A 23,785-nucleotide genomic window follows, 5' to 3' on the forward strand; every position below is an offset into this window, starting at 1 on the left:
GAGTGAGACATGGCAGATCAACATTACACCAGTCAATATTTGCATTAAAGTTCTATGGATAGTGGAAAACGTGAATCATGATTAAAGGAAGTTTGTGCTTGTTTAAATCATCCACTGGAGAACACACAAAGATAGCATTTTACATTTTAGACCTAGATGGGCACACTGTAATTTATGCATAAGTAGAATTGTTTTCCATTCCTTCCTAAATCCTATGGTTATACCTAGTTTTCAGTTCTCCATGCCCTCTGACTTCTACCTGCTGTGACTCAGAAAAAAATCAGAATTATTTTAAGGTTCTTTCTTCTACAGTGAATTTATAGGGAGGCGACACTGACCCTTTAATAATGCAGTAGCAGGTGTTTGGGACTGAAGCTAGTTGAATAGAAGGAACTCGTGTTTGTGGGCTCACACATTCATTGTTCACTTTATTATTTGACCAGAGTTTTTCTGTGCGTTTCTCAGTAGAACCTGCTTTGCTCCTTTTGGCGAGTCTGTTTTTCTTCCATATTTCCAAATCTATTTTATAGCTAGTGTTATTTTTAAACATGCTGTAAACATTCACATGTCACACTTAGGCACCCCTGAATACCTGTAGGGCAGGAAAACAATCATATATAGTCCAGAGGGGGGGAAAAAGAAAAAAAAAATTGCAAAGGAGTCAAGACTGTCATTGTGTCAAGTTCACTTTATTGTCATATTATTCCAATAAAATAACATACCCGGACTGAATGCCACCGTGAGCTTCATTTTGACTGTACAATGAAATAACTTCAAAATGAGAAAAGGGCAATAAATATCAAATTGTTAAATTCAAAACATACAAATATAAAATGTCAGTAACTTGGAAAACGCTAGGAAAACTGGGCAGCCTCGTTTTCCTTTGGACTTATGTTTTACCGAAGGCATTCTTCTCTCTGTATCACCTCAGATCCAGCACAGTTATTTTTATCTCTTTTTCAATGACATGTTTGCAGATCTGCAAAAGAAAACACCAGATTAACCTTAGATTATCTGTCATTAGGCAGCTGCTGCAAAATTAAATAATTCAAATCTGCAACAATGTAAGGGAAATGTGGATTTATTTCACTGGGATATTCATCTAGGGATGAAGGTTCCCCTAAGGCTGTGATCCAATTTCAACCCTGAAAGGTGCATTTTCAAACAACCATCTTCTGTTCTTCCTTCTTTTGGAGAAGATAAAGATTTCCTTGAGTTAAGATGGATTCCTAGTGATTTCATTCACACATCTATATAATTTTCTTTATCAGCTTCTGGGATTATTTTTAACGCAACTTGATAAATGGAAACTTCCTGAAGATTTTCTGTTTTAAGGTCTAACTTGGTTTAGTTCTTGAGATAGTAAAAGCCAACATTATTTAGGTACTGTTACCTACTTTCAAGATTTCTGGTCAGTGTAAACCTAACCACATTGCTCATCTGGTTTGGTGGTATCCATGATTTAACAGACCTAGTTCTTCTGATTATCTAACTTTCTCCATAATAAACCATGAGGATGCTGGGATGTAGGAAGGTTTATCATCTGTAAGAAAGGTAATTTACTTTTTTTGTAGGATAATATAAACAGTTCCATGGGACAAATGGCTATCATCCAATCTTGGTTTCTACGGTAGGAAGAGGAGTAAGTTCATTTTGAAAATGAATAAATATCTATTAAATCTATATCTTTGTTATATGAAAACAGACAAATCCCTCTCTCCACACACATATCCAACAATCTTGGCAACTATGCTAGTTTTTAATACAGTATATCTTTTTACAGGGTATTCTTACATTTCAATTCTGAGCAAATGATTTGACATTTATCAAATTTAGAGATAAAATAACTTGTCATTTTTTTACTGAGAGCACACCGGAATTTGATTTCTAATTTCATTAAAAATGAAATTCTGTTGCCTGCTCTCAAGGGAAGGTCTATATCTACCCAAACCCAAACCCATACATATACACATGGTATATACATACATAAATATATACCTGCACCATACATACATATATATATATTAACTTGAGAGTTCACAAGGTTGATGCTATATGCAACAAAATTGACTGAATCTAGATCACGGGTGTTAAACTTGATTGCGTCACATGATGTATCGCGATGTATCACAACATTTTTTGCCTTTGGGGAGCCAGGGCGGGCGTGGCCTGCGTGTGACGCATCCGGCCCGCGGGCCACCTGTTTGACACCCCTAATCTAGAGGTTCTGCTTTGAATACCACGAAGCATCCTCCCAAAAGGTAACAAGGAAAACGGGTCATGAAGAGGATGTGTAGCATCCCAGACAATTCTGCAGACTTTGCTCAAGCATCGCTTATATGCTATGTCCTGGATAAACAGAAGTGAACTGCCAATGATCTTTTCTGCAATCCTCACCACTCTCTGCACCGCCTTCCTGTCTGAAGCAGTAATGCTTTCAAACCAGACTGTAATGCCATATGACAGGATGCTTTCAATTATCCCTCTATAGAAACTGGTAAGGATGGTGGAAGGAAGATGTACTTTTCTCATGCGACATAGTAAATGTAGGTGCTGCTAAGCCAGCCTTACCAGTATTTCACTGTTGAGTGACCAAGCTGGCCTACTTGTAAGCTGCACACCCAGAAACTTGATGTTGCTAACTACCTCCACAGGTGAATCATTTATACGTAGAGATGTATGGCTATGCCTGCCTTTTCTGAAATCAACAATAATCTCTTTAGATTTTTCTATGTTTAAAATGAGGCTGTTTTTGTTACACCAGTTTACTAAACCCTCTACCTCCTTGTGGTAAGCATCCTCATTGAGAGAGCATCCATCTCACTCACAGAATGACACTGAGCGGTATATCTTTTACCTTTACAGAGGTTTAGAATATGAACAAGACAGAAATAGTGAAGAAAAGGCTCTCAAGACTATCTTGTTAGCAAACTCTGAATTCTACAGATTGCAATGCAAAACATCTGGAAGGTGAGGGGTTGGGAACAGCAGCTATAGCAAATCAGTATGACCCACTTTAATTTCTACATCCTGCATCTGACCCTCTGCAAGGGTTTCTCAATGTGTCTGCAAGGTAACATTTGCCTTTAGCAGTTTTGGCAGAATTTCTGTATCTTCACTGCAGGCATGTTTGAATTTGCATTTGAATTTCCGTTTCCTATCCAAATTAACAAATATACTGATGTATGAAATGAACACATATCTAAGTATTGTTGAACTAATCTCCGTCCTGGTGCCATTCTTTTCAATCTTCCTGCCAAAATATAAATCTGAGATTTCTCCAAGCTGGGTGGTGATATGAATTGGACCATCTGGATCAGGAGGGGGGGGGTTGTCAAACTCGCGTTGCCATGGTGTCGTCACATGATGAATCATGACTTTTTTCCTGTTCGCTAAACTGGGCATGGGCGTAGCCAGCATGTGACACATCCGTCCCGCAGGCCGCGAGTTTGACAGCCCTGATCTGGATGAACTAGATTAGAGAAGAAGAAATTAGATTTCAACTTATACTACATTCACATTTCTGCATGTTTGAATAGTGGGGCAGTGAATGTACAGAATGTTAAATATTAATATGCTACCCTTACATTAAATAGCCTAGGATCCTTGGTATGAGGGTGAAAGCTCTTCTTCTTACAAGCAGAAACTTCCAACATGCCAGCATTAGTAAGTCTGAAGATTCCCACTCTAGAAAACAAAAGAAATATTTTTATTTATTTATTTATTTAATTTCTATACCGCCCTTCTCCCGAAGGACTCAGGGCAGTGTACAGCCTAATTAAAAACACAAAGACAGACAAAATTTAAAAATAATTAAAATTATTAAATAATAGGCCCAATTTATAAAACTCCAAATTTAAAATCCCATTTAAAACCAATTAAAACCTTTACATTGATAGCCCAGCCTGGCGGATATTACATCTAAGAAAGCAGCACTAACCCAACTATCATCTATAGGAGATAGTGCTGATCTCAGTTGCACAAAGAATACAATAACTTCATGGAATCTGCCTGCAAATTGAATTTACTCAACAATTCAAGTCACTTTTTGAAAATTACATTAATGACGGGTCACCTTGTTGAGAAACCTGTCACTACAATACTATGACAACCAAGGACTATCTAATACTCAGAAATAAGTTTCCTTCTCATGCCAAGAGGCTTCCTTGCAAAGATAAACTTTTGCTGAATTAAGACAGTCATTCTTCTAGCACAATTGCATCGCAAATGATTTAAGTGATCTCTGAAATGATGGGCCAGAGGTCTACAGTATTTTGATTGCTTCAGCAAAAATGTTAAAATGACAAATGAAATATCCTACTTTTGAAAAACCCACAACTTAAAAATGAACCATGATTTAATCAAGTCTAAACATATTGCATGTTACATGAAAAAGGTAAATCTCTGGCATATTTAATGTAAAGGATGTAAATAAATATAAAAAATATAGAGAAGACCACAAACATAAAAGTGTCACTACCATTTAATGAGACATTTCTGGACTATAACAACATGGGTTGGAGCACAGAGCAGGATTAACAAAGGTTTCTTCTATGGCTCTATGTCTATGCATCTACCCCTAATATTTTCTTCCCCCAAAAAACTAAAAAGTGAGATAGGCGATTTGAGAACTTGAGGTTCAGTAATAAAACTATTCAGGTTTAATAAAACAGAGAGAGAGAGAGCAGTATGGGAAGGCATAACAGAAGGCATAACATAACAAAGAATATTCAGGAATTAAATTTGATTCTAAAAATGTATACCATTATCTGTAAAGATTGAAACTCGTACAATATGCATTTTCCCCTTTTTTCCCTTGTCTTCTTGAACATTTTACAGTTGACGTAGAACATAATAAACTAAGAACACATAGTATAGAACACAAGAAACTAATTATCTGAACATAGTTATCTGAGGATGGAAAAGGAAGCTCAAACTTACTCATTATGTTTTGGTGAACAAACAATTGCAATGGCCTCTGGCAGCATCAGCTGATAAGAACAATGCGTATGAAGATCAACGCTGGATAAGAACGCAGTCTGGGTTGGATGGGACTGCAGAGAAAGGCAACATTTTACATAGAGTGTGACTTTTGTTCTATTTTATGAATACAAAAGAAGTCAGAATTAGCTGCACCCACTTATTATTTACTAAATAATAAATAAATGTTATTTATTTCATCCTCTCTGTCACAGGTTCTTTTAAGTATACCCAAGTCAGTGGATTTTAAAACACAAGAGAGCTAACACAACACCACAAGTCCTTAGGTAATCCACTCCCAAGCACACACAGGCTCTATGTTCTCTACTCCACTCTTCCCCATTGCTGCTACACCTCCTCCTACTGCTCCTCCAACTATTACTCCTTGTGAGTCCTATATATATAGTATCTCTTTCTATCAGCTTCAGGCTGCTTTACAAACATACACCTACCTCCTTCTCTCTCTCTTTCCCACACAGAAACAACACCCTACCCAGCAGTCTCTCTGCTCAACTTTTATAGCCAGCAATTGCTGTGCTGGCTATGAAGAATTTTAAAGAGACAGCAGTCATAGATGGTGGCCATTTTGTAGGCATCCTTTCCTCTCACAATGTCAAAACATGATTCCGGGTAGCTATCAAAAGTTTAAAATGACATATACGAAAATGTAATACATAATTGGCAGCTGAAATAAAACCAAAACACTATCAAGTCAACATTTACATAACCACCTCACAGGCTCTGCTATATAATCCAGCCACCATCTGTGGTGACATAGAGATGTCTTCAAGGCCTTAAGAAAGACCGATAGAGCTGAAGCAATCTAATCTCCATGGGGATGATGTTCCAAATAGCTGATACCATAACAGAAAATGTTCTTTAATATTGACCCAGGACAGCTTTCTATGTTTATTTATTAAACACGTTTAGCTACCCTACTCATACACAGTGACTTGATGCCATACAACATTAATGTTGTAACTAATAGAGATGTACCTAAATCAGCAAGTCTCAAAGCCACGTCCCAAGAACAGTTATCTCATTTTAAAAGAACTGACTGAGATTTAAGGAAAAGGAGGGAAAAAGACAATCGCCAAATTTGAACTTTATTCAAACAGTATCTTTAAATATTGTTGCTCTAACGGTGGAGTAGAAAATCATTGATATAGGACCGTGATGGCGAACCTATGGCAGACGTGCCACAGGTGGCACGCATAGCCCTCTCTGCTGGCACTCCAGCCATCGCCCCAGCCCAGCTCCACCGCACATGCGCGCATGCCTCCCACTGGCCAGCTGGTTTTAGGATCTCTGCCGTGCATGCGTGGGGGTTGGGATGCATGCAGGGGATGTGTGCTTATGTGCAGGGGGTGGGGCACATGCGCGGGGTGCAGGTTGGTGCAGGAGGCTTTCCAGGCACAAAATAGGGTGTGTGTGTGGGGGCTTGCTCAGCGCCCCATTTTGGCTTCCAGGTTGGTGCAAGAGGCTTTCCAGGCCCAAAACGGGGCCTGCCCCCCCCCCCCCGTGCCTCATTTTGGGCCTGGAAAGCCTCCTGCACCAACCTGGAAGCCAAAAGAGGGTGCGGGGGGGCCTGGGGCGCATGCATGATTGACACACGTGCATACACGGGGGCGGGGCGCATGCATGGGGGGCACTCGCATTGCATTTTGGGGGTTCGGGCACATGCACGAGCATTTCCTCATGAGTGCGCATTCTTTGGGCACTCGGCACTAAAAAGGTTAACCATCACTGATAAAGGACATGGCATCCTTCTAACCTGACCTCCTGTCAGTCATTTCACAACTGACATCATCTCTCCTGGAGTGAACTTATTTGGACACATTTTTCAATATAAAACTTTCTCAGGACTACTTGGATCAAGGGAGACACTTCTGAATGAAGAAAGGTTACATTTTGCCCCAAATCCAATCTATGTCATCTGTTAGAATGTCCATATGAATATAAAAAGTAAACACACATACATACATATACAAACATATGTATGTATGTATGTATGTATGTATGTATATATGTATGTATGTATAATGCAAAGATATGTTTGTCTGAGAGAAAGAAAGCTGATCTGGTCTATTACCAGATGGCATGCAGCTCTGAACATTAGTTTAAAGAAAATGCAACCTTACATTGGAATTTCCTCCTGCTGCAAGAAATGTCTACTATCTAGCCAAGCATACTTATCTCTACCTACATGGATCCATCCCAGCGTGAGAAGATCATGTTGGTCTTGAACGCCGAATAGCTCTTCCACATTCTCCATGTCACAATAGTCTGGTCCTGCAGACTGTTTTGGTATGATTACATGAGTAATAGTGAATTCATTATGAGTCTGTAAGACACAAGCCCAAGGAAATAGCTTAAGTACTTCAATCCCCAGACCAGCATTGGCATCAATCAATTTTTTTAACTATTTATTTCACAGGAGCTGTGCACATTTACCCCAATCAATACCAAAGAATCATCAAAACAACAGGCAGAACAGGGGCCCTGGAGGTTCCTGTACTAGGGAGGCTGGTCTCCTACCTTGTCAACTTTAAGACTTGTGGACTTCAACTCCCAGAATTCCTGGGAGTTGAAAGCTGGCTGAGGAATTCTGGGAGTTGAAGTCCACAAGTCTTAAAATTGCCAAGGTTGGAGACCTCTGCTCTAGTTCAGTACAGATTGATAACACAAAAGTTTACCATTCCTACCTGGAAAATCCAAGAATAAATCTTGTGGCCTACCATAGAACTTACTTTCTTATTTATTTATATAGTTGCTGTATACTGTAAGTTACTGAAGACTCTTAAAGGATATGGATCTATTTTCTTGTAAAGATGGGAGGTGTTATTTTTTAAATAAACACTATTATTTCCTTATTCTTATTATTTAAATTCCATTTTCTTGCCCAGAATACAGAAGTCTCATAAAAGCAGTTCAATAGTTCAAAGCGGAAATGCACAAGGTGTTTTGAGGTGAATACTTTTGAATTTAGAATACCCTATTTCAAATGTGAAACGTCTGCCCCTGAAAATATGATGGACTGTTTTGTATATCTTAGAAGGGTTTTTTTTAGAATTAACATTTCTCTTCTGAGTGTAAAACACAATTTGTTCAAAACACATCAAAATATTGTTTTAATCTCAAAACAGCTATTTATTTTTCATTCAAATTAGGAAACTTCACAATGAGGCATTTCAATTCAAAATGGTTTGAATTGAATTTAAAGCTGTGCAAAATATGGTATTTGGTCTGTGCTACCATTTAGGTTTTGTTACATTACATAATTGGTCTATGACCACAAAGTTGGGCTGTTTTAGTACTTCTATAATCTGAAACAGCAGCAATATTCTCAACTTCTCTTCCTGGACTAAGGAATAATTTAGAACTGCTGCCTCCTTCTGTTCAGATAAGGATAAGATTATTGGCTATATATAAAAGCCATCTTTATGATCTTTATGAAGAGAACAGCTCAACACAAACATATATGACAAAGAATGGGAACAATCAAACAAGCTTAGAGATGTGGAAGTTTTTTCATGCCTCAAAATCCAGGAGGGTTCAAATCAGGGGTGAAATGCTCCCGGTTCGGACCGGATCACCCGATCCGGTAGAGATGGCGGTGGGTGGTACCGACCTTGGAAGGATGGAAGGCTGAGTCAACCTTGAGCTCATCAGAATCGAATTCTGGGCTGTGGGCAGAATCAGCCTGCAATACTGCATTCTAACAGCTTCTTAGAAATATGTCCATATGTATTTTGGATACTATTCAATTATTAATCTCTGGACATTCTCCCTATTTCCAAGATCGAACTAGCCTCTACTTTGGACATAAACTGATAGAAACATGTCTTTTTCAACAGATGTCTGGAGACTAACAGCTATGCTTTCCTTCCTGTCCAGTTTGCAGTGGACTATTTTATATTTTATTTATTTTTTGAGAGTTATGATTATGTTTATATCTTTAATTGTTTCCATTATCTGTAAGTCTTCTAGAGATATGTAATGGTGGTAAAGAAATACTGAGAATAAGATTAATTTTAAAATAGACGTATTGATTCCTAATGGGATATTTTTCTAGACCACATTCTAAACCACTGCAGCTAAATATCCCAAAGTCTTAGAGACCCAAATGGTTCTTTAACCAACAAGTAAAAGATATTGAATTGCTGAAGTTCTCTGAGCTGTTCTTCCTTTTATATCACTTCCTGTGAAGGATTGGTTTACCCCAGCTTGAAAGTTTTACAAAATCATTACTAAGAATAACAGATAATTGGTCTCTTTGCTAAGTGGCAAAGATTCACCGAGGTATTGATTAATATTCCCAAACACAGATGATGAGTCAAATGATTTAGCTCTGCATATTCTATAGAACTTCTAAATAAATCCCTATAGCTTAAAATTTTATTATATATTTTCTTACTGAATGTACATAGTCTGCAATCACCAAAAGGCTTATATAGTACCAAAACCATCAACCCCACTTCCCCAGTAACACAAAAATTATAATACAAACCAGATAGCCAAGAACAATAACAAAATCTTCCCATTTCCCATCACGTCATGGAAAATCATTCTTCATAGCAACAATCCAGGGGTGAAATGCTACCGGTTCACTCCAGTTCAGGAGAACCAGTAGTGATAAAAACTACCAGTTTGGGCGAACCGGTAGTAAAAAAAAAAAAGCTACTGGTTCCTCCAAACCAGTATTTCCGATGATCAGCTATGCCGTATGGTTTAGCTTTGCTGGACAGCAGGATTTCCTGCTCTCTACCAAAGCTAAATCACACGCCACAGCTGATACCCCCCCCCTCGCTTCTACTTACCATCCCAAGCGTCCTTTTGACATGTATTGCATGCCCGTGCACAAAATGTGTATTTGGTACGCAGTGTGCATGTGCACACAGCACACGTTTGGTGTGCAGTGTGCATGCACAGCCAGTGAACCGATAGCAAACCAGTTCAGATTTCCCCACTGCAACAATCAGATAGATAACTATCCTACAGATAGGCCCCTCATCATGTTACTGATCTTCATAGCCTTTCTGATCAGGCGGCCTTCCTGATTGCCAGCAGGTTTGGTGCTGATCTGATCTTGGGAAAAATGGCAGGAAGGTCTCGGCTACAGCACATTGATTATTTGTAATTTTTCCCCCCAGAATCCAGAAGTTTCTAAAAGTGTGGTCAGAATCATTGGCCTAGCTTTTTTAGTAATTTTTTCAGATTTGGCTGATTTTTTTTCCCTTGAGTATCTTAAAATTGTTTGAGGCTAGTTTATAAATTTCAATATAAATAAAAAATATTTTTTAAATGTTTTGAGAAATCTTATTAAACTCAGATAACTCCACTCCATATTACTGTATACAGAATAGAGCTGCTACAGACTGGATTTTTAAATTCTGTTTAGTTTTAGTTTGGTTATTATTATTGTAATACAGATACATATATGTCCTTAAGTACTGGGCTCAGCATTTCATATGAAACTCATGGTTTAGAACAGGGCTGTCAAACTCCCGGCACACGGGCTGGATGCGTCATGGGCTGGCCATGCCCACGCCTGGTTTAGAAAAGGGGGGAAAAAAATCTTGATACGTCATGTGACACCGCTGTGATGACATGAGTTTGACACCCCTGGTTTAGAAACATCTTCACTGCTAATGATAGAAACCTTATTCAACGGCAAAAGAAAAAGAAAAAGAAGAAAAGAGAAGAAAACATCCAAGTTATATTTGCTAGAAGGTTTTCTTCCTTCCCTCCCAAGAATCTGGCATAACATTCCCATCATTGTATTTAATATTACTTTGCTTCTAATAAAATTTCACAAAAACTAAGAGAAATGCAATGCAGAATCACAAAAAGGAAGCTGCGCACATGGCAGGAAAATAGCTTAATAATTACAGGTTTTCCAGTCTTTAAGATCAACAATATTGCCACGAAATTAGCAAGCAGCACAAAAAGATTTCTCAAAAAGACCCTCACAGAGGAGGAAAAAAAAAACCCCTCACTTATCACATCAGTACACTAGATGTTTCAGATCTACTTTTATTATGTTGTTATAACAAAAACTCATTCCAGTCGAAGTACCATTCAAAGTGCCTTTGCCATACAAATGTGAAGGTTTTATTGTACCAGTTTTCCACAGAGAATGCCACATGTCTCTATTCCTCTTGCGGTGTTTGCGTCTGCAAGCAGCAAAAACTTGTGACAAAGATCACTGGGTAGAACCACACTTCGCAGTCCTTCAGTAGCATCGTCTAGCAAAGAGAAGTAAGAGCGACACTTACACAGCAGTCTACAGTGTGAACTGTTCTCATACCACATAATCTGAAAAGCACTCAGCAGGCAGTGTGCTGTTTTAGAGTGGGTATTTAAGTGTTTAGCGCTACAGCCAATCTAAAGACTCTATATCTGATGCATCCTGATCAAAACAGACTTTTTAGCCCTGATGTATCTTTTATTTCTTTATTGCAAACCAAACATACTAAGAAATGATAAGAGCCGTGGTGGCAGAGTGGTTTGAATGCAGGTATTGCAGGCTAACTCTGCCCACTGCCAAGAGTTCGATCCTAACTGGCTCAAAGTCAACACTTTCTGAGGTCGGTAAAATAAGGACCCAGACTGTTGGGGGCAATATGCTGACTCTGTAAACCGCTTAGTGAGGATTATAAAGCACTATGAAGCTGTATATAAGTCTAAGAGCCGCGGTGGCACAGTGGTTAGAATGCAGTACAGCAAGCTACTTCTGCTAACTTCCTGCAATTTGGCAGTTCGAATCTCACCAGCCTCAAGGTTGACTCAGCCTTCCATCCTTCCGAGGTGGGTAAAATGAGGAGCCAGATTGTTGGGGACAATATGCTGATTTTGTAAACCGCTTAGAGAGGGCTGTAAAGCACTGTGAAGCGGTGTATAAGTCTAAGGGCTATTGCCAAGTGCTATTGCTATAGAATTATCTATAAAACCTATTCAGCCAATAACTTAGAAAGGTTATTGACAGAAACAACAACAAAAAATATACTTTCTTACTCTGAACAGCACTTAAGGTAGCAGCTGGCTTTAAGGCCCGACTGATTGGAGGAGATTGACTCGCAGAAGCATCACACTTGTTTGCTATTATTTTGGGGAAAGTATTGTTCAGGTGTGGAGCAGATGACAACGTGTTCCCATCAGCTGGCTCTGATGTAACTGAATTATTCTTAGTTTTCTGACCACGAGCTATTTCTTGCTTTTTTAACTGATCTTCAAAGAATTGAAACTGTTCTGTTTCCAGTTGCTGTTGACGGATCTGTGCAATCCGCTTCTTTTCTGCCTCAATTAATTTCTCTTGCTCTAGTCTCTTCAGTAACTCAGCTTTGCCTTTGTTCTGCAAAACAGAATACATTAAAAGAACATGTCGTCACCTAAAACAGGGTTACTCCAAGAGAGAGGGTACAATGCATTTAAACAACATTAATCGTAATAGATCTGAATATTTTAATATCCGCCGCATCTACCAAGAACATCTCCAGATGTTATCAACATCTGAAGAGTGATGTTGCAACATCATTCTCCAGATGTTGATAACTCCAGCAGCCCTAGCCCAGCATGGCTAAGATGAGGACTGCTAACAGCTGCAAATCAGGAACATCTGGAAGGGTCAAGTTTCTATACTTAAAATAGATTTTAAAAGCAAAGGATCTGGATCTGGAAGATGATTAATTCTTCGGACTAGAGATTTTCTCCAGTTTAATTTATTCTGACTATTGAAGTGCCAATAATAGACTGCTAGAATTCAATACCACTCTAATGTCTGAATAATTATTTGCCACCCTCTGCCCCATTTTGCAAGTTTCATTAGGTCATATTTATTCAAATCATGTTTAGTTTGAATTTGGGAAATAAAAATAAAAATCTATATCACAAATATATATTAGACAGGTATATCAGGAAAGAACTGTAACCTTAACTAAATCATTAGGCTCATATGAAATAAATCTGGAGAGTTACATTGCATTTTAGAAAGTTATTCATACAAAAAGTGCCACAAGAAAATATACTTTGTTATTTACACATGCATCCAGAAGAAGCTGTGTTTTGGTGCACATTTCATACTAGTGGTGAAGTCCATTTTTTTTTACTACCGGTTCTGTGGGCATAGCTTGGTGGGCATGGTGTTGCTTGGTGGGCGTGGCTTGGTGGGCATGGCAGGGGAAGGATACTGCAAAATCCCCATTCCCTCCCCACTACTGGGGGAAGGATATTGCAAAATCTCCATTCCCACCCCACTCTAGGACCAGCCAGAGGTGGTATTTGCCGGTTCTCTGAACTACTCAAAATTTCCACTACAGGTTCTCCAGAACCTTTCCGAACCTGCTGGATTTCACCCCGTTTCATACTCATTACACATTTTAACTTGTAATGTTTCAGTATTGGAAGAAGACCCCATATACAAAAGCAAGTCCAATTTCACCAACAATATAATGTTAGGATACAAAATCATATATAATTACTTCTAGTAAATATCAACAATAACTCTCCATCTCTGCAATATTTCAGCAAAGGAATATTCTTGGCATTGACTTACTTTGTTCTCAGCATCAAGGAATCCCCCCCCCCGGCCTTTTCATTTATATCAATATGTTAATTATTCATATTCATGGTACACAGAAACTTTTAACTGCTCTGGCTGCTGCTTTTGTTTATTTTACTGTCTGTCTTAATAATTATTGAAATACTAATTTTAACTTAATGGGTTGTAAATTGCAGTGGAAAAACTTCGTTCTAAAGGGCAGCACAAAATTTTAAATTGTAAATAAATAATGGGAGCCATTAGGCCCCAACTTAAAACTTAATTATTTTCATAGGTTTTAAGCAGCCTCTCCAAAGGAGAGCAGTTGTAATTTTCAAACAGCGATAAAACCACCTACGGATACAAAAAGGTATTTAAGAAAATTGCATATCTGGTTCTTCTGTCTGGAATAGAGCAGCAAAGATTGGCAAAAGAAATCACTGCGTTTTCAACAATTGCTGACACTGGAACAAGGCAGTCCTTGCAATGGGTAGATGACAATGGATTGTATGTACACTCATCTCTTATTTACATATTTATTTGTGTTCTGCCTTTATTATTCTTACAAATAACTCAAGGCAGTGAACATAGCCAACACTTGTTCCTCCTCCTATTTTCCCCAGAACAACAACCCTGTGAGGTGAGTTGGGCTCAGAGAGAAAGTCAGCCAGCTGGCTTTCATCGCTAAGGCCATGAAACTTCAACTCACGGTCTCCCAATTTCTAATAAAGGTAGTCCTCTACGTACGACCACAATTGAGCCCAAAATTTAAGTTGCTAAGTGATAAATTTGTTAAGTGAGTTTTGCCCCATTTTACGACTTTTCTCGCTTCTTCTTAAGTGAATCACTGCAGTACTTAAATTAGCAACATGGTTGTTAAGTGAATCTGGCTTCCCCATGGACTTTGCATGTCAGAAAGCTTCAAAAGGGGATCACATGACACATTTGTGACATTGCAACCATCATAAATGTGAGTCAGCTGTCAAGCATCTGAATATAAATCACGTGATCATGGGGATGCTGCAACGGTAGTAAGTGTGAAAAATGGTCGTAAGTCACTTTTTTCAGTGCCATTGTAAATTCAAATGGTCACTAAATGAACTGTTGTATGTCAAGGACTACCTGTATGGTGCCTTAGCAAAGCTAGTTCTCTGATTCTGACAGTGTGACATTCATGATCAGCTCAAATGAGTGTCCATAGATGGGGAATGATAAGAAACCAAGATAATGACTGTACCTGCACAATTAAAGGCCTTTAGGCACATATGTGTCATTGTATACACATATGAAGAGGAAGGGCTTGGATCACATAGTTGTACCTACCACCTTGACATTTGCTCCCCCTTCCCTCTGCGGGTACCCCCATGTGAAAGAAGATAAATGTTAGCCTTGGGAGTTAGTCCAGACAAGAAGCACACTCACTAGTTTCACCTTGATTGTTAAGGTTATATTAACAGAATCTTGCAAGTCTGAAATTGTATCTTTCCCCTTTCTCTTGTTTTTACAATCCAAGAAACTAGAGAGGGGTCCCGTCTGACGTAACTGCCACACCCACAATCCTTCTGCAAACTCAGATGCTTCTTATCTCACTGTTGTCTCGTCTGTGGCAATTCCTCCTATCTGCCAAAGTCATTCCCACACACATTACACAAAAAGGACTAGCAGCATGTGGTGGGATAAAATTTTCAGGAGCACCATGGTTTCCCAGGGAGGAGGAGAGAAACCTAATTAAGAGACTATTCAGTTTCAAGATGTGTGCGGTAAGAAGAGATTCAGAACAGGAGATTCACCCTAGAATTTTAAGATACATCTATTAGGTTAGAAGATACGGCTTTAGTCTGGCAAGATTCTGTCTCTTAGGTGTAAGCAAATAAAGAATTGGACTCAACTAGATTTCACTGTTTTATCTCAGAGCTTGGCCTGATATAGCATCACTCAATGGAAGATGTTGATGCTTCAAGACCTAATAACACTTTTATAAAATTGATTATAAAGCCACATCAACTTTCTTTATCTAAAGGCAAAAGCAGTCACTTTGCCCAAACCAAAATGAATGATAACAGTTTTAAAATTGCTATTTAGTTTGTAGTAGCTTTCACCACATAAATTTATAATTTTGCTTTGGCACTGCTATTCAAGGAATGTATTAGAGTTGATACTTATCTATATAGCTAAAAAGTAAAAGGTACCTTATCTTGCATATATTCTTGGTATTCTGCATTGTATTTCTTTAACAACTCTTTCTTCAATTCATCAGTCCTTGGAAATGCTACATCCTTCAGTTTCTTTGTTAGAGAGAAAGTAAGAGAAATCAAATGCAACTTTATACACATATACATACATACACACAAACATATACAAACAATACTTCTGCTGCTTCATGTGCCAAATAGCTTAATCGGATCCTACAGGTAGAATAAATGGTTTACTAGCATAGTATTAAATTACATATAGGCTAGAAACTAGGAGACTGTGAGTTCTAGTCCCACCTTAGTCATGAAAGCCAGCTGGGTGAGCCAGCCTTTCTCTCAGCCAATGATAATACTGTAAACCTGACATACAAACTGGGTGGCCAATTTCTGTGGCAACCAATTTGGCTGATCCAAAAAAAAAATACTTGTGGAAAATGAAACAGTTCCAGCTGCAGAGTATTTATCAATAAGGTTGAAATTAAATGGCAGGTTAATCTTTTCTCGCTATTAACACAAGGAATATGCACTACAGGTAGTTCTTGACTTACAACCATTCATTTAGTGACTGTTTGAAGTTACAAAGGCACTGAAAAAAGTGACTTACGACCATTTTTCACACTTACGACCGTTAAAGCATCCCCATGGTCACATGATCAAAATCCAGACATTTGGGAACTGATTCATAAGTATGACGGTTGCAATGTCCTGGGGTGGTGTGAACACTTTTTGTGACCATCTGACGAACAAATGGGGAAGCCAGATTCATTTAACAACCGTGTCACTAACTTAATTGCAATGATTCGCTTAACAACTGTGGCATGTAAGGTTGCAAAATTCACTTAACAAGTCTCACTTAGCAACAGAGATTTTGGGGTCAACTGTGGTCATAAATCAAGGACTACCTGCATTCCACCTTTGGGTAATAGACAAAACTTTCTTCAGATTATAGATTGCTAACTTTCAGGATTTGGCCCTAATGCTCTTTTTTTAAAAACTCAAGCTTGAACCTACCATCAAAAAATCAAATACAGGTAATGGGGGGGATGCTAGGGTTTAATTTTGTGTAAAATGTAAAATAACACTATTTTAATAAGAGAAATCCGGTCTGCTCGAATACCATCTCAGATTGAATTAAAAAGGAAACAACAAAGGAATGGAAAAGAGGGGAGGAGTAGAGAGGGGAAAGTAGGGGAGTTGGGAGGTGAGAAGAAGAGAAAAGAAGAATGGGAAAAGGAGAGGAAGAAGGAAGGGGAAAGAAGAGCAGGAGAGAGGGTAAGAAGAGGAGGAAGAAGAGAGGAGAAGGGAAAGAGGAAAGGAAGTAGGAAAGGAAAGGAGAGGAGGAATGAGGAAAGAAGAAAGAAAGGAGGAGAAAGAAGGGAAGAAAAAAGAAACTCTATTATCATTAGAATGTACATTCCATGCATTTGTTTAACTAATTGGTAAATGTATTTAGAATATCAACTGTGGACAATGAAGCATTTTTCTTTAAAAAAAAATCAAATACTGATTACAATTTGTAAATTTGAATCTTAACAGGCTCAATAAGAGCATTCAACATTCTCAGGCCACTGTCAGGGTTTTTCTTTCATTAGTCATCCTTGCAAAAGAGAGAAATCCCCCTAGATGGCCATTTCTTTTGAAAAAGACACTCTACCTTCATAATATCCTGTTTCTCTGGAACTGCACATTGCTGGTAGTCTCGGTGACATGGCAGCTTCTCTACAAACAAACTGGGGAAAAAACACACACACACACACACATTTATCCCTTTGCAAGCCTGATGAACAGTACTAATGCTTTTCCACTGAGACAACTGCAAAATAAATGAATGAGGTTAGAAGGAAGGTTTTTCTTCTTCTTTCATTCACAGAAGCTTTCTGTATCTTTGAAGTTTAAATTAGCAGCACTGCTATTCCATTGTTGAGAACCTTCGGGCTCAAAGACCATAACAGAATATTCAGAGCTTTGAAGGGATATTTTGCTATTCTGAAAGTCCATAGCATGTGGCCCTCTGAAACTGTTCAGGAAAGGGATCTCTACTCACCCCCACCTCCTTCTAAACACAAAATGGTCACACCAAAGCTTCACTTGGCCATCTGAACAGTTGGAAATGATGAATGGGCAGAAGCCTCTTCCACCTCGACCAGAAGGTAACTGGAAGTACCAGAAGAGGCCTTGAAGGAATGGGAGATTCATTTCCATGTGAGCTGCACACTGTGGTACCTCTGCATCTAATGATACAAATTGTGAAGGGCCTCATCAATGCAAAGAACTGCTCCCTTGAAGGCATAAGCCAAGTCTTGCAATGGTGACCAGAAGGTTGGTAGTTCAAGACCCAAGCGCTGCATAATAGGGTGAGCTCCCGTTCTTGCCCTAGCTCCTGCCAACCTAGCAGTTCGAAAGCATACAAATGCAAGTGAATAGATAGATACCACTTTGGTGGGAAGGTAACAGTGTTCAGCGCCTCTCAATCAGTGGTGAAATCCAATTTTTTTTACTACTGGTTCTGTGGGCGTGCTTGGTGGGTGTGGCAGGGGAAGGATTCTGCAAAATCCCCATTTCCTCCCCACTCCAGGGGAAGGATACTGCAAAATCACCATTCCCACCCCACTCTGTGGACAGCCAGAGGTGGTATTTGCAGGTTCTCCAAACTACTCAAAATTTCCACTACCAGTTCTCTGAACTGCTCAAAATTTCTGCTATTGGTTCTCCAGGACCTGCTGGATTTCACCCCTGCCCTCAATGTATAATCATGCTGGTCACATGATCACAGAAAGTGTCTTTGGACAATGCTGGCTCCCTTGGCCAGGAAATGGAGATAAGCATTGCCCCTGGGAGTTGGATACCACCGGACAGGGGGAACCTTATAATTGTTTGGAATCATATTATTTATTATGGTGCAGTGTCACTATTTTTAGTGGAACTCTTCTGAAAGAAATGGCTTGTAAATTATACTCAATGCCAACTTTCAGAAGGTATTTTTGCATGTCTACATTTACCAAAAAACAATCTTTCTTTTCACCACATTACCCTCTCCTTTTCAAGTATAGCAAGCATTAGTTGACTCCCTAATATTTCCTCCCCTCCTCAAATACCAACAATGTCTCTTTGGTAAGAGCCTTGATAGTACAGTGGTCTACGCACCCTGTTATTAACGCAGCTGCCTGCAATTTACTGCTGGTTCGAATCTCTCCAAGGCTCAAGGTTGACTCAGCCTTCCATCCTTTCTAAGGTAGGTGAAATGAGGACCCAGTTTGTGGGGGCAATAAGCTGACTTTGTATAAATATACAAAAGTATGAAGGCTATTGCTTAATGCATTGTAAGCCGCCCTGAGTCTCCGGAGAAGGGCGGCATATAAATCAAATTAAAAAAAAAATGTCAGATGCATGGCCCAGCAGGATGCTTGACTTTCCACACCTCCAGAACAGTCAGCTAATAAAACTGAATTCAAACAAATAACCTTTTCCAGAGAACTTGTATGTATGTATAATTGTAGACATATCCACAGTTTTAATGATGATCTCCAGTTTATGGTAATATTTAACTCACGATCATTTAGGAGTTACCAGATTTAGACTTCTTGTTATTAAGACTATGCAAAGTTTCATATTCAGTTTCTGAGCATATGAAGCACAGCACCAGTTTGGAAGCAGTTGCATCTTTTCATGGGGTTATTCTGCAGCACCATGGATTAATGGAAAAAGATGTGATTGCTTCTAGACAGTTGCAAATCAGTGCTTTCTCTCATGACCTCACATGCCCCAAAACCTTTCTGAAATTATATCCAAAGGACTGCACAGTCCTAATGCGCCTTGGTGGCACAGCAGACTAAAGCACTGTTAAGTAACACCAGTTGCCTGCAATTACTGCAAGTTCAGATCTCACCAGGCTCAAGGTTGACTCAGCCTTCCATCCTTTCGAGGTAGGTAAAATGAGTACCCGGTTTGTGGGGGCCATAAGCTGACTTTATATAAAAAAGAACACCGCTTGGGGAGGGGTGGCGAAAGCCCTACTAAGCAGGTATATATAAAAGTATGAAGGCTATTGCTTAACGCATTGTAAGCCGCCCTGAGTCTCCGGAAAAGGGCGGCGTATAAATCGAACCAATAAATAAATAAATAAATAAATAAATAAATAAATAAATAAATGAATAAATAAATAAATAAATAAATAAATAAATAAATAAATAAGTAAGTAAGTAAGTAAGTAAGTAAGTAAGTAAGTATGTTCTGCTAGTCCCCTACCAAGGTAATAAAATACTTATAATTTCTAAATTTTAAAGTACGTATTTACAAACTGATCCTTACGTTATAAATTTATTGTAGAGGACGAAGGCATTTTCAAGATTTCCCTCTTGCAGGTAGACGAAAGCCATGCGCTCCATCTCCACACCGGATCTGAAGTAGCGTCGGGGTGTAATGTCTTCATTTATTGTGATGTTACAGCCAAGCTTGCTTAAGGCACGGACACGCTCCTCTGGGCTCAAGGAAATATCTGTGTGGTCAGGAATAGCTGCTAGCTTTTTCTGTTAAAGCAGAGGTCATACATTGCACTTTATTTTGACAGGTGACTTTGATTCATGTATGTTCAATATTTCTGACAGGCGAATGAAATTATGGGCTAGGTACACCCCATGCTTTTAAGAAGAAGCTGTCATTATGTTTCCACAAAATCCCTGCAAAATAAATGATTATGCTAAAACAAACATTTCCACTGCATCAGTGGTGAAATTCAATTTTCTTTTACTACCGGTTCTGTGGGCGTGGCTTGGTGAGCGTGGTGTGGCTTGGTGGGCATGGCTTCATGGGTGTGGCTCAGTGGGTGTGGTAGGGGAAGGATACTGCAAAATCTCCATTCCCTCCCCACTCCTGGGGGAAGGATATTGCAAAATCTCCATTCCCATCCTACTCTGAGGCCAGCCAGAGGTGGTATTTGCCGGTTCTCCGAACTACTCAAAATTTCCACTACCGGTTCTCCAGAACCTGTCAGAACCTGCTGAATTTCACCCCTGCACTGCATTGTATGCATGCATGCACATGCACACACACACACACACACACACACACACACACACACTCATCAAAAGCATAATTACCTTGACACTTATTGCAACTGACATGCAACCAAAGTAAGGTCTGTTGTGTTGCATTCCCTGGGTTTTTTTTTTTTCTTCTCTTTCATGTACACTTATACAAATGCATTTTAACAATGAACCTTTCGGTCTCTATTTTTAAAATCAATGTGAGCTAGTGCTCTATTGTTCTCTAATGGAGATGACTGTGAGAGATAAAAAAACCAACCATGATTCATGCTGAAAAGCCTAAGGTTAAGAAACTGTTATTGAAAGCAGCATCTTTATAGCAATAGCAATAAAGGACAACATTATGAACCACCGGGAGTAACTTAGATGCATCTTTACTAGATTTGGGGAATCGGTGCATCCCAGGACATATTTGAATTTGAATAGAATGCTTGTTCTACAAAAGCCCAGCAGACGTGTTGCCTGATCAGCAGTTTTCCCTATATTATAAAGCATTCATCCTTACCAAGGAACTCACAGTGAATGGCTCTTCCATGTTGTGTCAGCAACCCAGCTTATTCTTTTTCTTCTTTCCGATCATGCCATCTAGTCACAAAAGAGAATGGGAAAATGTATAGCACTCATTGCAAACAGAAAAACTGCACAAATTAGTAGCCATTGGAGAAATTCCGAAGAAATATAAGCAAATGAAATCAAATCCTATCATTTGTTTAGAGTACAACAACAATAAAGCACAAATATAAATTTTAAAATACAGAAAAATCAGCCCCGAAACAATGAAGAATGAAAAAGGAATACTAACCAGTTTCTGCAAGCTATAGCTATTGCTAGAAACTTGGCAAACTTTATAGTGCTTACATCTTGCAGAAGGAAGACTGCAAGGAAGGAAGACTGTAATTCCTTGATCAGAGAGATAACAACTTTCTGATAATCAGGTTCATGAATGCCAGATGTCATAGGTGATACAATGGGCACTGTAATGATACACAGATACTGACTCAACCGCTATATCTGAGCAGACACACTGACACATTTGCCTCTAATCTATAGTGTAATATTTTCAAGTAATAAAATTATCAACCTGAGAAAGCAACGATTATTTGAGGTTGTAGCTAATTTCCTCCACAGTACCTTACAAGCAATTGGATTGAAGGTTATCCTTAAAGGATACTTGGTGGACCATCTGCAACCAGCAACTAGCAACAGCTTCCCATCGCCCGGTGCGTTCCCACAGGGAGGGCCTGCTCCGGGTACCGTCAGCTAGACAATGTCGGCTGGCGGCCCCCAGGGGTAGAGCTTTCTCTGTGGGCGCGCCCACCCTTTGGAATCAACTCCCCCTAGGGCTCCGGCTGGCTCCTGACCTCCGCACCTTTCGCCGCGAATTAAAAACATGGCTGTTCGCAGTGCCTAGCCTGGACTGAGGGGGTTTTTGATTATTTTAACGGGTTTTAATATTTGTTTATGTATGTATTTTATGTTTTTATTGGTTTGTTTTAATTGTTGTGAGCTGCCCTGAGTCCTATGGAGATAAGGCGGCATATAAATTATATTAAATCAATCAATCAATCAATAAAGGCAACAACAAGTAGGTCTGGAGGGGGGTTTTTTTTCAGCTAAATTGTGCAAAATTGCACACTGATCCATGGTGGAATATCCTAAAATAGAACCTGCTTGTTCCTGAACTAAAATATTCTAATCTAAACATTTATGGTATAAAAATCAAGGATAGAGTTTACTAATTATTGACAATATTACAATTGGACAATAATTAGCAAGGTTTTGCCTCCTGTATTGCCTTTCTAGTATATAGGAACAATGACACAATGACGTCAGTCTTTGAAGACTAATAAAGAGTTATTTAATAGCAATAAACATAGGGACCAATATAGAGTCAGTCAGTTATTTTCACTGACACTGGCAAAATCATATCTTTACCTCAGGGGTGTCAAACTCGTGGCCTGTGGGCCGGATGCATCACACACTGGCCACACCCACACCCGTTTTAGCAAAGGGGAAAAAAGTTACAATACATCACGTGTCCATGTGACGACTCATGTTTGACCCCCTGCTTTACCTGGAGCTTTGCCACTTTACAACTGATAAATTGGTTTTTGGATTTCTGATTGTCAAACCAGGGGCCAAGTGGGATAGAAAGCTCAAGAAAATCACCCACCAAAGGAACACTAAGTTGCCAAAATATCTCATCCAGGATTCCAAACAGATTAAATCATTCGCACTGGAACCAGGTTTATCCGAATGCAAGAAATAAGATGCCAGAACAGATGATCATCCTAATTTGTTACTACCTGTTGGAGCCGTGTCATGTCACTAGTGGGTCATTTTGTTTTGTTTTTCTCCCAGAAGCTTCTATTAATTCTTTTCTTCTCCTTTTTCTTTTTAGTAAATGAACAATTTTACAAGAGGGAGAATCATGATAAAACTGGATGTTTTTACATTTATTTATTTATTTATTTTATTTTATTAAATTTCTATACCGCCCTTCTCCCGAAGGACTCAGGGCGGTGAACAGCCAGCAGATAAAACACAGAGATACAAAAATTTAAAATAGATTAAAAACAAATTAAATAATTTAAAATACCCCATAATTTAAACAGATTAAAATTTGTATTTAAAATTTATATTTAAAACGGAAGAAGATTTAGGCCAGGCCAGCTTGATGAAATAAAAACGTTTTAAGCGCGCGACGGAAGGTGCACAGATCCGGGATCCTCCGTATCTCCGGGGGGAGCTCGTTCCAGATCGTAGGTGCCCCCACAGAGAAGGCTCTCCCCCTAGGGGCCGCCAGTCGATGGCACCCGAAGGAGCCCCCCTTTATGGGAGCATACTGGCCGGTGGGAGGCTATTGGTGGTAGCAGGCGGTCCCGTAGATAACCAGGTCCTAAGCCATGGAGCGCTTTAAAGGTGATAACCAGAACCTTGAAGCGCACTCAGAAGACCACCGGGAGCCAGTGCAGCTCATGCAGGAGAGGTGTTACATGGGAGCTCCATGTTGCTCCCATAACCACCCGCAC

The 23,785-nt window shown here is 39.2% G+C and overlaps 1 protein-coding gene across 1 annotated transcript; it reads right to left on the minus strand.

The window, feature by feature from the left end:
* Positions 1–797: 797 nt before the first annotated feature.
* Positions 798–21,288, minus strand: STAMBPL1 (STAM binding protein like 1). The gene is made up of 10 exons (XM_070945977.1): positions 21,259–21,288; positions 20,020–20,237; positions 17,366–17,441; positions 15,709–15,804; positions 11,998–12,334; positions 11,104–11,228; positions 7,187–7,324; positions 4,942–5,054; positions 3,588–3,687; positions 798–979 (listed from the first exon to the last, which is right to left on the minus strand). Exons 1-10 carry the CDS (start codon positions 21,286–21,288, stop codon positions 923–925), a joined length of 1,290 nt encoding a protein of 429 aa, XP_070802078.1. The 3' UTR covers positions 798–922.
* Between the last annotated feature and the right edge of the window lie 2,497 nt (positions 21,289–23,785).

Source organism: Pituophis catenifer, unplaced genomic scaffold (genome assembly GCF_029215685.1).
Source record: "Pituophis catenifer annectens isolate HBS135680 unplaced genomic scaffold, rPitCat1.0.hap2 SCAF_6, whole genome shotgun sequence".
In the NCBI taxonomy this organism is placed as follows: domain Eukaryota; kingdom Metazoa; phylum Chordata; class Lepidosauria; order Squamata; family Colubridae; genus Pituophis; species Pituophis catenifer.

Coding starts and splice junctions, on each gene's coding strand:
- STAMBPL1 (XM_070945977.1), bottom strand. CDS start 21,288: ATGGAAGAGCCATTCACTGTGAGTTCCTTG. Junction 12,335..15,708: donor AAGAATATATGCAAGATAAG/GTACCTTTTACT, acceptor TCTGTTTTGCAG/AACAAAGGCAAAGCTGAGTT. Junction 5,055..7,186: donor TCACGCTGGGATGGATCCAT/GTAGGTAGAGAT, acceptor CTTTCTCTGCAG/TCCCATCCAACCCAGACTGC.